This window comes from Macadamia integrifolia, chromosome 2 (assembly GCF_013358625.1).
Source record: "Macadamia integrifolia cultivar HAES 741 chromosome 2, SCU_Mint_v3, whole genome shotgun sequence".
NCBI lineage: Eukaryota > Viridiplantae > Streptophyta > Magnoliopsida > Proteales > Proteaceae > Macadamia > Macadamia integrifolia.
Genome location: NC_056558.1, coordinates 9,958,856 through 9,977,582, shown reverse-complemented (window position 1 = coordinate 9,977,582; position 18,727 = coordinate 9,958,856). Strand labels below are relative to the sequence as shown.

Genomic DNA, 18,727 nt, shown 5'->3' with positions numbered 1-18,727 from the left:
TCTTTGGTGAGATTCCCAATACACATTTAAGTATCTTGCTTGTATGATTTGGTTTTGTTACCCTAGACCCACATTTTTATTTCCGTTCTCCCCCTATCGAGTCTGAACCCAAGTTTCGATGATAAGGCCAGAGAATCTAAGAGCAATATGGACACAAGAAGGTAGGTTTCCAGACTATGGAATATAGAAAAGTTAGATTGGGGTTCCAGACATCGCCTCTAATGTGTCCATATCATCTTCTTTTTTTTTTTTTTTCTAAACTTTGCAATGTTATGGTTGACAAAACTTTTGTCTATGTGCAACTCGGATAAAAATGTATTTAATATTTTATTTTGAATAATAATTAAAAAAAGCATCAAGATCCTCTCCAATGCTCCAACTCGTCCTAGGCAAATCTAGGGGAGAGCCTGGGCTGTTGGATATGCATCAATTGGTGTATTTGGTTGGTTTAGTTGTGTTTCGGTTTTTCCAATTCCATAAAACCCCAATCCAAAATCAAACCGTAAAAATCCAATCCAGTTCGATGGGAACTGTATCGGAATGACTCCGGAATGACTCCGGAATTATTTGGAACGGAATTGAATATGGCTAACACTAACCTTCGTGATCATCCAATTAAATTGATATTTGAGTTGCTTCTGTTGGCTCTTCTTCACCCGTGTATGATATCTAATCTCATTAAATCGAACTTTTAACATTCACTCTCTCACTCTCCCCGATCCACCGAACCAAAATTAACAGTTTTTACTTTGAGCAGTGTTCAGTATTTCAAGGTTTCTATTTACCAGCCTTTATTTAGTTAATATATAATTTCTAGGAAAAAGAACACTGCAGTGTAAGCTGCACCCAGAAGCAAAGCACATGAAATGACATCCCTGCCCCTTCACAAAATAAAAAAAATGTCAATCTTATCCATGCTCCTGGGCATGCTCCCATTTATCCCCATACTGGGCAGCGTTCTCCTTAATTCTTTTCTTCCTTTTCTTTTTTGTACCAACAGCCAAGTACTACGACTCTGAGATGTCTTTTTTTTTTTTTTTTTTTTTTTTTTTTTTTCTGTTTTCAACCTATCTGGCAGATTAAACAGTAGCTTTAGATTTGGGTTCCAAGTGCTAAAAAAAAAAAAAAAAAAAAAAAAAATCACTTACCATAAACCAGTGCTGAACGGATTGTAACACCCCACCAAGTTAGGCTCCTATTTTATTAGGAACAACTTCAGTTTCTTCACACTGAACTGAAACCATTCAACTGGATCTTGGTATACTTTTGAAATCTCAACAGCTTCTCTACCTTCCAGATGAAACCAATACCAATCAAATCCTTCAAATTTGTGAATGTAGATTATTTTTTCAACTTTTGTTTTGATGCCCTCAATTCTCAGCCTAGTTTCACAATACGTTTTTTTTTTTTTTGGTCTTTGTCATGGATACAAGCTTTAAAATTCAGAAAGAGATTTACTGTTGTACTCCCGTATAGAATGTCTGTCTCCCAATCTGCAATCAATAAACATGCATAATCCGGGAACGGCGGGGGTGTTCATTTTCGAAATTCATCCAAGTTTTCTTATGACCCAAAGGAAATGTTTCCTGTAAGAGATAAGAGGAGAAAGGAAAGGACCTGTCAATCATCAATCATTTTGAGAAAACATAACTGATTTTGTAGGTTCTTGTGAACCCAAAACAAAACAACAGAAAATAAATGGTCATCTTCCCGTTATTTTGGCATTTCATTTGAAAATCATCTCTAATTATTGGGCCACCCAATTAGCCATTCGATGCCCTCCCAGCTGTTGTTGAATGGCTATTGGGCACTAATCGAGTGGCACACTAATTGAAGAGGAGCCGGATTCATTGCTAACTAGGGTTCCAATAAGATAGAGAGAGGTAGACAGATAAAGAACCTCGCTATGCGGTGACCATGAACAATTTGATACAATGCGGTTTCACCTTTGTATTTTTCTCTTTTAATTGATTAGTGTCTTCCTTGCTCCATCGCCTTTTCCATCAAAATATCTTCAATGTATGCCTCTTTCACTCTTACCCAAAAATCTTTAATGCACAATAACTCCAAATTTTTCATGTTTTTCAAGACTGGTAAGTTTACCAATGATTTGCAAAGAACACGAAGTTCCACTAAATTAGAAGGCAGGTTTGGTACATGTCGAAGCTTGTCACGCCCACTAAGGTCAATGTAACGCAAAGATGTCAAAGCTTCTAATGACTTTGGCAAATCCGCAAGCCCATAGCAGAGTGAAAGATCCAATGCCTCCATTTTCTTTAACAATCCAACACCATCGGGCAGCACTTTAATATTTGTTTTATCCAATGAAAGCTCAACCAAAGATTCTTTCAGATCACCAATGGGCCTAGGCAACTCTGTGAATGAGATGCAAAGAGTAAGAATCAGCCTTTGAATAGAACTCAACCTACATATACTGTTCGGGAGTTTCTTAAGAGAATAGCAACATCTAAAGTTCAAGTAAACAAGCTGTTAGAGATGCCCAATGGATTCATGTACATAAACCAAATATGCACTATTATCAACATACAACCTCTCCAAGCGAGGAAATCCTAAGAAGTCGGGAGACTCAGTTAGAGACAAACAACAACTGAGTTTAAGAATTTTCAATTGTTGAAACACCTATCAAACCAAGAGATGAATATAAAATATATTAATGTCCGATAACACACTTGGTTGTAAAATGAGAGTGAATAAAAGATAAATACCATTCACCTTATTTTCAGGCCAGTTATTCCAAGCTTGTCTAAACAAACCATAAGCTAAATAAAAAATAACTAACTCTTCATGATAAAAATTGGCAGATAGATTTTCCAATGGACATTTCCTCCATCTAAGACATCTTAACGCATAAGGAAGACAAGAAAAGCTCCCCTCCATGGTTGCTCCATCAATTTCTAGCAATCTTAGCCTGGGCATCTTCTCAAAGCCTTTGGTATGTAAACAAGTGTTTCCATTTGAATTAAAGCCAAGGAAGAGGCCTTCAACTATTTCATTCCCCTACAGCAGAAAGAAAAAAAAAAAAAACCGAATAGTCTTTGCAAATGTAATCCATACTTGTTGAATTTTATGTGTAAATGACACACCTATAGAAAATTGTAACCTTCTTTTCAATATCCGTTGTTTTATTTTTATAACTTCTTTTAAGTCAAAATTTTCAAAATATTTGAAAGTGATTTATCAATATATCCTTATCAAAAGTTGTCATTGTCTTGCATATTTTTTGAGTATATGTTTTTTATGATAAGATTTATCCACATCAAGAAAAAAAATGTGTTAAGGGAAAAAATTGAGTTTACTAAGTATTTGATACCTTAAGGGAATGTGGATAAGAAAATACTTTATCTCAAGTTCTATTTATTTATTAGGATCACATGTTTCCAAGAGTAAGAGAAGAGGGAAAAAAGATATGTAATTAGCTCTAACCTTTCCACCATTTAATACCTTCATGATTATGTCACGAGACCATAATCTGCTACATTTATCAAGTTTTATAGGGCTTTGATTGTAGACTATTCTCCTTCCCATGTCACGAATTTGATCATGCATCCACAACTCTTTTAACTTGGTAATCTTTAAGAGGGATTTTCTTTTGAGAACTTCTATGTGGCATTTTGGTTCAAAGTCACAAGCTTCTCATATGGAAAGTATGGTTTCTTCTTTCCATCCTATGAAAAAGCATGCAGCATCAAGAAACATTGCTTTCTCAAAATCACGTAGATTATCATGGCTTGTCTTCAACTTTTGATAGACATTATCATGAGGAAATATCTGATGCATACTTTTCCATACTTCTTTATCTCCTGCAAAAGATAAATCAGAACTCAAAACCTCCAAGGTTAAGGGCAACCCTCCTGTTGTGCGTGCTATATCAGCCGGAAGTTGCATATAATCATCAGGAGGTTGGTCCGTTGAAAAGCATACGAACTGAAGAGTTGAATACTTTCTTCCTCATTCAATTTTCTAGGCTCATATTTGCTTATATTGTTTTCAGGAACTCCAACTAGAATGCTCTGATCTCTAGTTATTAGGATTATTCTACTTCCAGAACCAAACCAATTGAAATCACCAGTCAACGCATTTAATTTATTACGATTTCCCACATCATCAAGAATGAGAAGAATATCTATTTTTCCAAGCCTTTCTTTTATCAATCTTGATCCTTCTCTAGAACTACATACTTTTATTTCCTCCTGAAAGATATTGTAAAGAAGTTTCTCTTGCAAACAAACTATCACATTGGGTTGTGATGCTTGCTCTCTAATGTCTTCAAGAAAACAACTCTTACTAAAGTTTTCAAAGATGCAGTTGTATATGGCTGTCGCAATTGTTGTCTTCCCAATGCCACTTAGACCACTTATCACCAGAAATTGAACATCTGAAGAACTTGTTTTTGATAGCAGAGATAATACATAATCAATACGGGATTCTAATCCAACTGGATGTTTCACACCAATCAAGGGAACCATATTCAATCGGATCCAAGCTCTTTGAACAACTAACTTGACCAATTCTGATACATCCCTGCAATTAGTTCATAAAAATTGATCCAAGCATTTAGTTCATAAAAAAAAAAGGGAAGCCACACCTCACAACACAATTGGATGCGAAACTCAAATCCTAAAAGAAAATATGAATTAGATGTAGTTCATGATAAAATTAGGCTTGATATGGAACGTATCTAGTAAGCTAGAGTTACCCGTTGTCAAAAACCCATCCACTCTAATCTCCTATAGCTCTCAGAGTGTCCTTCCATCTCTGTAGAGTTTGGGGTGCCTCCTTGCCATGTCTCTGAGGTGAAATCTGAAAACATCCAGTTTGGTTCTAAACATTGGAAGTCTTAACCTTGAAGAAAATGGGGAAAATGATTTGACCATTGGTTCTATGGCATTTTACCACACGGCATGATATGTGGATAGATGTAGTGGTTATTCTGACCACTACAAAGGAAGGTCAAGGTCTTAAATTTATACCGTGTCAATTTTAAGATTGTAAGTCAATCAAATATTTTTCCATGCATATTATGCAATTCCTCACCTTCATATCTACTTCCTTCAAGATTTTCCTCTGCGAGCTTCAAGTTGGGAGTTGCTTTCTCAGCTATAGTTAAGTCTACAGAGATCGTAATTCCTTTTGAGGTATTAAGATGGCAAGAGCTGCCATTGAGATCTCACATTTGTTCTTCACAGATGATGCACTCATTTTTTTGTAAAGCAACTATCTCTTAACTATCTCTTGCCAAAGAAGACAAAGATCAAAAAACACTAGTTGGCCCAATAATATTTTCAGGAAAAGCTTATTACACTTCAATCAAACAAGCTAGAATTGCCAGCAGCATCCTTGGCATCCCCACCTTCTGCTCTTGTAATTAAATTTCTTTTGTCAAGTTAAAGAATTTGAAAAATGTAGCATATTTAATCTGCTGCAAGTCCCAAAACTTAATAATTATGTAATCCAAGCATTAAAGTACGCCAGTCAACTTCCAAAAACAAAGAAAAGAAAGATTATTCACTAAAAAGATTGCCAAAAGAATGACTTTCAACACCAATTCTATCAATCTGATTTGAACAACTCCAAACCAAGAAAAGGAAAAAAAAAATATTAATCTGGGCCAATCTCCCCATTCCAAAGGTTGATATTTCCTTAAGTTGTACATCTGGAGACTCAAGCATCTCAATCAAAGGTCTGACAGCACCTCTCTGTACAATGTACACCTGCAAGAACCTGATTATTAAGAAACCACCTTATTTCTTTCCGAAGGGGACTGGGAGGTTACAAACTAATAACACAGCAGCCCCTTAAAAGGCTAGAAGGAAGAGATTGGGCAGCAAAAAACTCACTGTTAGCAATGAAAACCTAAAATATAGAAGCAGATGCCTCCATTCTAACTTAGGAAGGGTCAAGAAAAAGAGGACATGAGGATTTTTTTTCGTTAGAAGATCCAAAGATGTATATTAAAAATAAGAAAAGTAACGTACAAGAGGTAAGGAAACCAAACACAAAGAAAATGAATCCAAGGACAAATAACCCACCTTTGGCATTGCCAACAGCAGGATAAATGCCTTAAAGAAACGACCCTGTCACAGAGAAGAAAGAAAATTACAAAAATCTGTACCGAGGATGCAAAGATGCATCCTTTTCCAGCTCCACACTAAGCAAAGGAGACCGAGTGAATGCAGGCTTAGATTCATCATACTTTGCAACAGACTTCGACAGGTAATCTACAATAGTGTTGATTTCACGGTGGCAATGGGTAATCTTCCATTGGATGCTGAGAAGATAAGAACCGAGATTTCTCCATCTTTGAAGAAGAAACCAGGGGGCTAAACCTCGCGAAAGGAGGATAACAACAGCCACTGAGTCGCATTCAATCCACAGCTTCTGAACATTATATGATTGAGCATGCTCAAAACCGGATATAACCGCACTAAATTCGGCTTCAAAATTTGTCCTTATCCCTACAGCTTCTCTGAAATTCACCTTGCAATCTGAATCCCTTGTAGCAAAGCTGCCTCCCTTTGGCTCTCCCAACAGCAGGAGCTATCATCAAACATAAAATTTAGAATCTCTGAAAGAAGGAAATCATTGTTCACAGCAGCTTATGGCAATAACAGCTATACAGCAACAATGGTTAGACCATTTCTAGCTGAACCAACTTGAGAACACACAAAGATGATAAGAATCCTCCAAAAATTAGAAATGCCTTCGTCCCATGACAGGCTGTAAAGCCCCAGCAAGGAGAACTTCTTTCTTATATTAGGGAACGAGTGGACCAGATTATCAATGACACCAACCTGTTAAAAGACACAAAAAATTACTGTAGAAACCAGAGTCTCCTATTCTTCTTAAAATTTTAAGATTCTGATAAACTAAATAATTGTTCGCCAGAAAAAAAACACTGAACTTAATGCTCTACTTGATTGATTGAAGTTTGATTCAAGGGAAAGAAACCATGGAGCTGAAATAACTCACTCAGAACACTGATGCAGACCCTATATGCCGAAGACTTTTCAATTCATGAAAAGAAACTAATAAAATGAATTCCAGTTCATGCACTCCAAAATTCCAATCCATTCCTAACTAAAGCAATGGTCTATTCCTAACAAAAACAATAGATTGTTTGCTAAATTGCGTCTTAACCTTGTTTAGATCATAAACACATATAAAAATCACTTTACTAAGCTTTTTAAAAGTTATCCATATGGACCAGAATTTTGGTCATTTCAAACATAGACAGTCAACCAAGAGTTTTGGGTGATGTGAGAATCCAACGACTACGTGGCCATAAAATCATATCAGATGTGAAAGAAAATCAATCATAATTCAGTCAATGGCCTCAGGCCACACTGGAATTACTTAAAATGAGTAAATCTTAGTTCATCCAACGAATAACTTTCAAATACAGGGACTACGTTAGGAAAATTAACAGGAGTACATTTCCATAGAGTGGTCAGTGCATGAATTACTCTGCAAATAAAGGGATCTTCAGGGATCAATTCACTCAATATCTAATTTCAGAAAATGGAAAATGGAATACGTACATTAAGCCATAAGCAAATCTAACAAGATCAAGCAAGGAATCAAACATGATTGAATGGAATACTAAATAAAAAAGGAGTGGGTTTATGATTCATCCGAAAAAATAAGGCAGTGGACTGTTGGAGACTGCCACTGAGTTCAACTCTCACCCCAAGCTGAGCAACCACGAGTGGCAGGGTTGTGAGACCCATATGACTCATCCGCCAGAAGCCCACAAGAGCAGACACTGAAACGAAAATCCCCACCAAGCCTCTGGTTGGGCACCTTGGCCCCAAGAGCTGAAACAGGGGATTGCATGCCCCCTTTTGGAAACTCACATTCGTGACTCGCACACATTCGCGACAGATCCCATTCAAGCATTTGAACGAGCACATCATACGCGCATCAACTGCCCGACAAGGCGACAACACAACACAGGTCAAGCAATTTCCAAACAGAGATGACATCCCTTTCAAAGCAAGGATAATTGTGTGAAATCTTACCAGATTCAAGCCGTTTGTTTTAAGTATGGGTCGAGAGGTGGCTTAGGAGTTAACCCTGCTACCAGTACTCCACTGTTGAAGTGTTGATGCAGTCAGTCAGTCTCTATGTCGTCCGAGGGGCTATCATGGTATCGAGGAGGCCAGAATATCCTGTAACAGCCAGCTTTGTTGTGTCTGATATCTTTGGTTGAATGCGTTGGCCTTGGTGTGGTTGCTTCTACTCTCGAAGGAGGAGGTGTTGCTGCTTTTCTTTGTTGAGATGCAGGGAGTTGCAATGTATAGTCCCACATCCTCTATTTTCTTTCCATCTAATGAATTAAATATTTTTCTGTCACCTCTGCCATTTATGGTTTGCGAGAAAATATTACCTGAAAATTAATCTCACTCCGGAGCGACTTCCACGGTTTACTCTAATAAACACACAAGAATGAGCAATAGCCAAAACCAACAGAAAGGAAATACGACGCCAAAGATAGTTTCTATATTCTGCGAGAGGAGCGAACCAACAACAGAGCCCCCAGTGAGAAAAAGGTTGGAAAAAGAAGGAGACATCGTTAAAGGAAAAAAATGGAAAAAAAGCAACAAGACATCCCATGACCAATCAAAATGGAAAACGAAGCCAATGAAAAGTAACGAACCAACAAAAAGGCCCCCAGTGAGAAAAAGGTTAGGAAAAGTGTGGAAGGCCAAATAACGACGAGACATCCTGAAGGTAACAAAAAGGAAATGAAAGAGTAACAACACATCCCATAACCAAGAAGGAAAAACAGGGCCAAAGAAAGTTTCTCTAAACACCAAAAGGAGCATGAGCTTCTTTGAAGTATGATACAAAAGAAAGAGCTTAGAGAGATAGAGCGCATTAGCAGAAACGAATAACAAATGCTCCCAACGAGAAAAAGGTTCGGAGAAGGGAAAGAAATGACAATACATCATGAAAGTAAGGAAAAGGAAAAAGAATAACAAGACATCATCAAAGTGAAAAAGAAGTTGAACAGAAAGAATAGAAAAATAAAATATCCACATTATCTTCCGAAACTCCACAGTCCAACAATTGCGTCGCAAATCTATGGTTACTGATTTTGACTCGTAATGAATACGCCCTTGCATTTGAATTAAAGTAGTAGACGGCAGGTTTGTTATGCATCGAAAGATCATAAAGCGTAGCTTTGATCTGCATCGAAGTCGAATAGAGCGCAGCTTTGGTATGCATCGAAGCAGCACCTTTCCAAAGAGATATCTGTCTTCAGTTGTATCTAGATTGTCAAAGTCTGGGTTTAAGGATTGTGATAACACAATTGCAGCAGCAGCAGCAGACATTGACATATTAAAATGTTGGAGTGGAAAAGCATCAGCTAAATATATCTCGTCAAAATCTGTGGGTAAGAATTTTGATGATTGGTAATGAATAAAGAGTTGAATTAGAGTAGAGGCCAGCTTTGGGATGAATCGAAGCTTGTTATGCCCACTAAGTTCAATGCGACGCAGAGATGTCAAATTCTCCATTGAACTTGGTAGATTCAGAAGCTCATGGCAAAGTGAAAGATCCAATACTTCTAGTTTCTTTAACAGTCCAACACAATCAGGAAGTACTTTAATATTTGTTCCGGTCAAATAAAGCTCCACCAAAGATTCTTGTAAGTTACCAATGGACTCAGGGATCTTGTTGAGTGAGTTGCAATGGCTAAGCATTATCCTTTGGAGAGAACTCAATCTACATATACTGTTAGGGAGTTCTTCAAGAGAGGAGCATCTTTCCAAGTTCAAGTAATCAAGCTTCTGATTCTGCCCAATGGAATCATGTAAATTAACCAAAGAACTACAATTATCAAGATACAACCTCTCTAAGCAAGGAAATCCTGAGAAGTTGGGAGACTTGGACAAAGATGAACACCAACTGAGTTTAAGAACCTTCAATTGTTGAAACAACTGTCAAACAAATATATGAAAATAAAAAATTAATGCCCAATATTAATACTCGATTATAAAATATTGAGAGATAAGAAACGATAAAATGCCACCACACCTGATTTTCAGGCCAACTATTCCAAGCTTGTTTGAATTGGCCGTGACTTAAGTCAAGCATACCTAATTCTTCATGATAAAATTCAGCAGGTATTTCATCCAATGGACATCCCCGCCATCTAAGCCATTTTAACCCAGAAGGAAGACATTGAAAGCTTCCCTCCAATGTTGCTCCATCAACTTGTAGTAATCTTAGCTTGGACATCTTCTCAAAGTTTTCTATGTGTAAACGAGTGTTGTCTTTTGAACTGAAGCTAAGCAATATACCTTCAACAATTTCATTTCCCTATAGTAGAAAATTATACCAAGTAAATAAAAATAAATAGTCATAAAAATTTAAAGGCGTTGCCATGTAGTCCATGCTGATTGTGTTTGGTCTTAATGCACTTTATTTCAGCATCTATTGAAATATTAGGATCACATGCTAACCAAGAGTAAGAAAATAGGAAAAATAAAAAGAAAAAGATACATGTAATTAGCTCTTACCTTACCACCATGTAATATCTTCATGATTACGTCACGAGACCATAACCTGCTTTGTTTACCATGTTCCAAAAGATTTTGTTTGTTGACAATTCTCCTTCCCATGTCACGAATTTGATCATGCATCCACAACTCTTTCGATTCATTAAACCTTAAGAGAGATTTTCTCTTGAGACCTTCTATTCGGCATCTCGGTTCAAAACCACAAGCTTCCCATATGGAAATTACAATTTCATCCTTCTCTCCTATGAAAAAGCACGCAGCATCGAGAAAAATAGTTTTCTCAATATCATCTTGCAGATTATCGTAGCTTATTTTTAACTTTCTATAGACATCATCATGAGGAATTTGTTTCAACATCCGATGCATGCTTTTCCATACTTCTTTATTTTCTGTGAAAGATAAATTACAACCCAAAACCTCCAAGGCTAAGGGCAAGCCTCCTGTAGTGCGTACTATATCAATTGAAAGCTGCATATAATCATCAGGAGGTTGATCTGTTGAAAAAGTATGTGAGCTGAAGAGTTGAAGACTTTCTTCTTCATTCAATTCTTTGGGCTCATATATTTTTCTACTATTTTTAGCAATTCCACCTAAAACGCCTTGATCTCTAGTTGTTATGATTATCTTACTTTCAGGGCCAAACCAATCGAGATCACCAGCCAATGCTTTTAATTGGGTATGATCACCCACATCATCAAGAATGAGAAGAGTATTTGTTTTTACAAGAAATTTTTTTATCAAACTTGATCCTTCTCTAGAATTGGATATTTTAATTTTCTCCCCATAAATCTTTTTCAAAAATATCTTTTGCAAGAAAACCATACCATTGGGATGTGATGCTCCCTCTCCAATGTTTTCAAGAAAAAAACTCTTACTAAAGTTTCTAAAGATGCGATTGTATACGGTTATTGCAATAGCCGTTTTCCCAATGCCACCCGGACCACATATCCCTAGGAATTGAACATCCTTAGAACAGATATTAGAATATAGTTGGGACAACACAGATTGTACCCGGGATTCCAATCCAACAGGGTGTTTAACACCAATCAAGGGGACCATGTTCAATCGGATCCAAGCTTGTTGAACAACTGAATTCACTAACTCTGATAGATCCCTGCAATTAGTTCATCGTAAAAAAAGGGAAGTCACAACTCACGATTTAATTGGAAGTGAAACTCAAATCGTAAATTAAAGAAAATATGAAAAAGTGGTTTTGAGGGGACTGGGACTTACCCATCCTGAAAAACCCATCCACTCTTGTCTCCTACCGCTCGCAAAGCTTCCTTCCATCTTCGCAGAGTTTTAGGTGCCTCCTTGCCATGTCTGTGAGGCGAAATCTCAAAACATCTAGTTTGATTCTTAACGTCCGATGTCTTGACCTTGAAGAAAATGGGAAAAATGACTTGTCCATTGGTTCTATGACATTCTACCATCTGAGCAAGCTCCTTGAGGCACCAACTACTCTCTGTGTATCTCTTAGAGAAGACAGCAATTGAGAGGTCTGACACTTTTATTGCTTGGAGAAGCTCCCCAATATCTTCTCCTTTCCACAGATCTTTGCTGTCAATGAAAGCATGAATTCCACGAACCTTGAAAGCATTGTAAAGGTGGCCAACGAAGGTATCGCGGGTGTCTTCCCCTCTGAAGTTGATAAACACATCATAGCTCGTTGATCCAACCCGTGACGCCATGAAGACTAAAGTTGCAGATAGAGAGATGCTGTGTCTATGGTTTTGTTAAGGAGCTCTAATCGTGTGCGAATTGATTGACAATGGGTGAAGAAGATAAATGATTATGGGAAAAATGCCTATTCACTTTCCTTTTCTGCGAAGGAGATGAGAAAGTAAGTGGAAATAGAAATTCTAAATGCCTATTCGACTTTTTGGCAGGAAAAGATTAAAAAAAAGAAAAAAAGTAACGAAAAATCACGCATAAGTTTCGTGTAAAAAAAAAAAAAAAACAAAGAGGAAAACAGAAAGAAAGAACGCTAATAGGATAATGACGGTCCTCCATAAAACAATTATATATAAGGATTGTTGAGTGGATCAATACTACCATCGATAGGGTTGAATGGTCATATGTATACTTGGTTGAGTGGACAAAGCAGCCTCCTCATGAATTATGTGAGGACCTGTCTTATTAACAATATTTTTCAACACATGCGACTAGTTATTTGATGCAGAGGGGTTTGAACAAGACCAAACCAAGAAATGAAAAAAATATTAATTTGTGCCAATCTCCACATTGCAAAGGCTGACATTTCTCAAATTTAAATCAGGTTTACGTACGAGAACACTCGTATGTTTTTTGTCCATGGATTTAGAATCAATTAAATGAGAGGAGAGAAAACAGATTTTAAATTCATGGACATGGGATGTACAAGATTGTTTTTATACGTAAACCTGATTAGATCTCGCACTTTCCTAAGTTGTAATTTGGAGACTGGAGCATCTCAATTAAAGGTTGGAAAGAACTACTCTAGACAATCTATTAAATGAGAGAAGAGAAAACATATTCTAAATTCATGGACATGGGATGTACAAGATTGTTCTCATACGTAAACCAGATCAGATCTCGCACTTTCCTAAGTTGTACATTTGGAGACTGGAGCATCTCAATCAAAGGTCGGAAAGAACTTCTCTGGACAATGTGCACCTGCAAGAACCTGATTCACCATTGGAAAAATTACATGATTATCCACTTTTGGGTTTCCATTTACAAAATTATCCACAAAAAATTTTAGTTAACAAAAATTTCCAAAATTAGGTCTGGGTTTACAAAACTACCCACCCAAAGTTTCAGTTAACAAAAATATCTAAAATTAGGTTTGGGTTTACAAAACTACCCAAACTCAATTTTGGGTATTTTTGTTAACTTAAACTTTAAGTGGCTAATTTTGCGAAGAGAAACTTAATTTCGGGTATTTTTATTAACTGAAACTTTTGATGGGTAATTTTATAAAGAGAAACCCAAAAGTGGATAATCAGGTAATTTTTCTTTCCCCATTTTTCTCACTAAAATACTCCACTATTGATTTCTTTTCATAATCATTTGTTCAGAGACATACCTATTGATCTATATTAGAGTGCACTTCCTTTTTAGAAAATGGGTGCAGACCATGTGAAGAGGGTTACATGGTTCGCAGACTCTGCACAGATCAGAAAGCCAATTTTCTTTCTTATTTAACCCTTTCCAATCTTGTATGTATAGATCAAGTTCAGGATAGCCAAGGCTAGATATATAGGTTTATAGGTTAGACATGGATAGTCTAGGCAAAGTGGCAAGAAAGAGTGGGCATGGTGATAAGAGAAGGCACAATGGAGAAAGTTAGGGGTAAAAATTTCATAGGTTCTATCATTTTTATCAAAAATAAAAATTCCAGTATAGCTATTTTATTTTTTTATGGGGATGGGGTATGATGTTATGACTTATGAGTTGAATTCACAGGTGAAACAAAGTGGTCGAGGAAACCACCGTGAAGCTGCAAGGAGGCAAATTAGTGTTGTACAATCAACCATTCTGTCAAATTGTATTTTAGATTCTCTTTCGGAAGTCATGATTGATAGTGAAATCAAAGTCTGAGACCAAGAACTTCTAAATATATTGCATCATCGTGGATATGGGCATAATAACACATCAAGTTCAAGTGGTCCTTCCACTTTTTTTCCCACAAAAAAATCAGACATGTATTAAAATTTAAAAGGATAAAAATGAAAATACAACAAACAAATGGGTGTACTTATGCAAATACAATCAAAATATAGACAAAAGACCTCCACCTTTGGCATTCAATTAGTAGGGGTATATAAAAACAATATCTAGGTCTGGACAATGCATCCATGGTTCTAAAACTTGGATCGATCGCCCAACATACATGTATGATCCAAGAGTAAAAGCATGATAAGAAAATGATTAAAAAAAAAAAAAGGGAAAAATTTGTCTGATATGATTTCAATCTGGATTGGTATTGAAATGATATTGGCCTTGACTATTCTCAAGTCCTAATTCTCCAATAATGTGAGAAGGAAAACCAGTCCTACAAGTTGAAATTTCAAATTTTGTCACATCATTAGCAAGGAATTCCACAATGGGGACAAGTCAAAATGAAATATACAATGACACATCATTTCAACTTGTCCCTTAGTATTTTTTATTTTTTATTTTTTATTTATTTTTTATTTATTTTTATTTTTTTTATTTTTTTATTTTTTTCCCCTCTCTACTACAAGATCATATTTGTATCAAAATAAAAAATAAAAATGAAAAATTACAAAGAGACAAATGGGCATGCCCATGCAAATACACTCACAAAACAAGTAGAGGACCCCCACCATTGACATTGTCATTAGCATGCACGGGTCCATCACCGCTACCACCAAAAACAATATGTAGGTCTAAACATTGCATCTAAAATTATAACAATAACAGCAATCTAAGCTTTATTTCAACTTAATGAGGTCGGCTACATAGATCCAAATAAGGATGTCAATTATGATCTCGCGCCAATAGGTCCGATCAAGCCCAGCATATTTATGGATTGACCTAGACCGGCTCAATCAATAAACATGCATTCACAGTGCAGGTAGCTAGCCCAACGGGCCCCCGACCAATCCGACCTACTATAGTCCCGAATTGAACCAAATCGTTGTAACTCGACTGAGCCCGACCCCCTTTATTAAAAAAACAAACATATTCTCATATCATTTCTCTTCTTTATAAAAATTGTTCATCACCTTCTATTATGATGGTTTTTTGTATTAAGTTATAGTGATTTAATGTTCAAATTGAACAATTATGGGCTTGCAACCCACTTAAGAAAATAATTTTAAAGTAAGCATATTTAAAGCATGTTTGAGTCCCTTTAGACTTAAAATAAGTCATAAGCCCGGTTAAGGCCCCATTTAAGGTAGCCCAATTAAAAATCCGATACCAATCGACTCTATTATAAACCGTACCATGCCCTCTAAAGCTAGGCCCGACGAGTTCGCCCAGGCTCGATCGGTTGACACATAATGGGACATGACAAATAAAAGATGAAAAATACAAATATGAAAAATGAGAGGTGAAAGGTGAAAGTATCAAAGTAAGAGAAAAAAAGACACAACCCAACAAGATAGGAGAATCTCAGCTAAATAGGGTCGGCCACATGGATCCTTACTCTCCGATAGGTTCAATCCAAAGTCATACTTGGTATGAGCCCTAAATCACGCATGTCATTCCTCACAACTTCTCCTATGGTCATTTAGGCCTGTCCCTAGCTCTTGTAGCCCCCTCAATTTGAATTACACTCATTACTGGGCATCACTGTGCATCCATTGATACCACCTCAAACGGTTTTTCTCGAAGCTTGTCATTATTCGGGACAACTCCCAAATCTGCTTTAATACGCTCATTCCTTACTTTATCCTTCCTAGTTTTGTTGTACATTCACTTTAACTTCCTCATCTCTGTCACACACATCTTTCTATATGACACTTTTTAATTGCCCAATATTTTACTCCGCATATTATGGCTGGATGCACAATAGTCCTATAGAATTTTTCCTCAAGCTTTAAAGGGATACATCGGTCACACAACACCCTAGACGAAGTTCTTCGCTTCATCCATCTCACTTTAATTCTTTGTAAGATATCATCCTCTATGTCACTTTCTTAATTTGTGATCGACACAAGATATCTAAAATAGTCTTTTTGCAGAATCTCCTTTTCTTTAATCTTCACCATTTCGTTATCTATCATAGAGTGACTGAAGTTACACATCATATATATTATCTTCGATATAATAGTTTTTAAACTTTTTGTTTCTAAAGCTGATCTCCATAGCTTCAGCTTAATGTTAATCCCTGCTTTAGTCTTATCCACTAAAACAATGTCATCTACGAAGAGCATACACCAGAGTACCTCAACAAGATGTTCTTGGTTAACTCATTTATGATAAGAACATATAGGTAAAGGTTTAAAGACGATCCTTGATGTAACCCAAATCTCATATTAATAACCGCACATTCATGCATGTCCTTAATTATATTGACATATATACTCGATTGCATTAATTCTCCAATGATATTAGAAGAAAATTCAAACTTGCTATCTAATATTTCAAATTTTGCCGCATTCCTAACAAAGAAAATTCCACAATGGAGACAGCTCAAAAGGAAATGTAAAATGACACATCGCTTTCAACTTTCAAGCGGTCCAAGAGGGATGCGCCATAAAGACATGGTTGCAACTTGCAACTGGCAACTTGTAGCTGACCCTTAAGCTTAAGCGAGTTGCAAGGTCGCTCAGCTCGCTTAAGCTTGAAATTTTACCTTCAATTTCATCATATTTCTTCCGAAAACAATGATGAGCACAATGGTGCCCGGATGGCGGCAATCATGATGGAAATGGGATAATACATTGATGACAGATTTTGATTTATTTATTTCCTTTTATTTTTTTATAAAAATTTATTTAAAAAATGTTTTTGGGTTTGATGGGTATATAACCAATTTCGGTTGTTAGTGGGGTGTGTCACGTGATAAATTGGATTAGCTGGAATTTTATAAAGAGATAAATCATAAGGTGAAAGGAGTAGAAATAGCCTCTCGGCATTCTCCGGTTATGGCTTCATAGTTTTCGTCCCCTCAGACCTCACACATGCTAGAGTCTTGTGCACCAATCACGTCTGTTATGATTATGTCAATGGAGAGGACTAGGCGGTTCATGAAGCCGGCTAGGTATGGTTGGTGTCCGGGTGAACTCAATGGATATGGGCATCCAAAATGGTCGTCGTAAATGCTTGACTCACCAAGTAACATGTGCATTCCTTTCATTGGGTGTGATATTTTTAGTCATATCCGCTTTTATAAGTCTACCCGGCATTCTTACAATTTATAAATGCATAAACAAATCATAAGCAAGGATAGACGAAAAGCATGAACAAAAACTACACATTGTTTAAAATAATTTTGAAACATCGGTTTAAATGATTTGGTGTCATTTTTCTTTTTTATTTTTGCCTATTTAACAAAAAGCCATTAACCAAGGCCATCTTTTATCAAAACATAAAAAACATTTGGTAAACATTAGGCATAATAGAGTATGAAATGAGAAATGGTTTGGTATACTCATGTGCAGAATAGTTTTTAATTTAAATCACAAGGGCAAAGAAGTCATTTCACTAAGGGTTTTTAATTTTTTTTTTACCAATCGGCCTAATAATGACTAGCTGCCAAGGCCAACACCAACTAGCCATGGGTAGCCTTTTATTGTGCAAGCACCACAAGGCTGTGGGTAGAGGCCAGCTTGCTGCTGCAGATTGGTCTCATCACTGGCAGCCATGATAAAAGGAATGAAGGTCATGGCCACAAGGGTGAAATGGAGTTTCTGGGATAGGTGGGGTGGTGGGGTGGGGTTGCAGGATAGGGTGGGGAGCGGGTGGGTTTCCAGTAGGAAGAAGAAGAAAGAGGGTCAATGCTTGTCATTCTAATAACAAAATGAAATAGTGTTTTTAATCTCACTTTTGGAACATATAAGCACATGCTCATTAATGTTCAGTGCAAAAAGTGTTGGTTTTATGGGCTAAATTAATTATTCGGGTTGGTTAAATGGGTGAGAATCAAGTTGCATGAACCGATTCGATCCATTCTCAAGTTTAGGGATATGCTGACCCAACCCATTGTGGTTTATAGTTTTGGGAACAGGATAGTANGACGGGGGAGGAATCTCAATTGGGCTTCACAGTGCATTGCTGCACTTCGACTCCTAGACCACCTGTGAACCAAGAAGAGGCAGAAAAAAAAAAAAAAAATGAGCAACACGCATTAACTTCTAAAGCAAAAGACCCTCAGAAGAATGTTTACACGCCTTTCTATGATGTACATAGTATGATAGAAAATAGGTACTGAGATTAGAACCTTAGAGAAAAACTTCTGAGCATGGTTTCAAATCTGAACAACAATCTTTGTGTCCACATGTTCTGCATAAAAATAGAGGACTTTCAAGATTTGGACTAAAAATAAGAGAAGTTGAAAATTGCTTCAGGAATCTCCAAACTTTACTTAACCTTCTATCCGATGCCAAGCACGACCATACAACTTTAAGGCTTCCAGGAACTTCTTCTGTTCCTCCTCTGTCCATATTTCTCGATGATTTGTGATTGTCACCTATTAACAGAACAAAGAACAATAAGCGTCCAGA

The 18,727-nt window shown here is 36.8% G+C and overlaps 2 protein-coding genes across 2 annotated transcripts in view; both read right to left on the bottom strand.

The window, feature by feature from the left end:
- Nucleotides 1–12,350, bottom strand: part of LOC122063429 — a 25,373-nt gene extending 13,023 nt beyond the window's left edge. The window contains exons 1-10 of the mRNA XM_042627139.1: nucleotides 11,781–12,350; nucleotides 10,548–11,661; nucleotides 10,063–10,347; nucleotides 8,449–9,965; nucleotides 7,422–7,485; nucleotides 6,675–6,812; nucleotides 6,134–6,558; nucleotides 3,962–4,542; nucleotides 3,735–3,821; nucleotides 2,041–2,375 (exon numbers count right to left, since the gene is read on the bottom strand). Of these exons, the coding sequence (XP_042483073.1) occupies nucleotides 2,041–2,375; nucleotides 3,735–3,821; nucleotides 3,962–4,542; nucleotides 6,134–6,558; nucleotides 6,675–6,812; nucleotides 7,422–7,485; nucleotides 8,449–9,965; nucleotides 10,063–10,347; nucleotides 10,548–11,661; nucleotides 11,781–12,238 (5,004 nt within the window). The 5' untranslated portion in view covers nucleotides 12,239–12,350. The remainder of the gene's footprint in view (nucleotides 1–2,040; nucleotides 2,376–3,734; nucleotides 3,822–3,961; nucleotides 4,543–6,133; nucleotides 6,559–6,674; nucleotides 6,813–7,421; nucleotides 7,486–8,448; nucleotides 9,966–10,062; nucleotides 10,348–10,547; nucleotides 11,662–11,780) is intronic.
- LOC122092909 lies at nucleotides 5,752–8,443 on the bottom strand. Its single transcript, XM_042663214.1, has 3 exons — nucleotides 8,040–8,443; nucleotides 7,707–7,945; nucleotides 5,752–6,558 (listed from the first exon to the last, which is right to left on the bottom strand). The coding sequence occupies exons 2-3, from the start codon at nucleotides 7,932–7,934 to the stop codon at nucleotides 6,118–6,120; spliced, it is 669 nt and encodes a 222-aa protein (XP_042519148.1). The 5' UTR covers nucleotides 7,935–7,945; nucleotides 8,040–8,443; the 3' UTR covers nucleotides 5,752–6,117.
- Nucleotides 12,351–18,727: the final 6,377 nt, after the last annotated feature.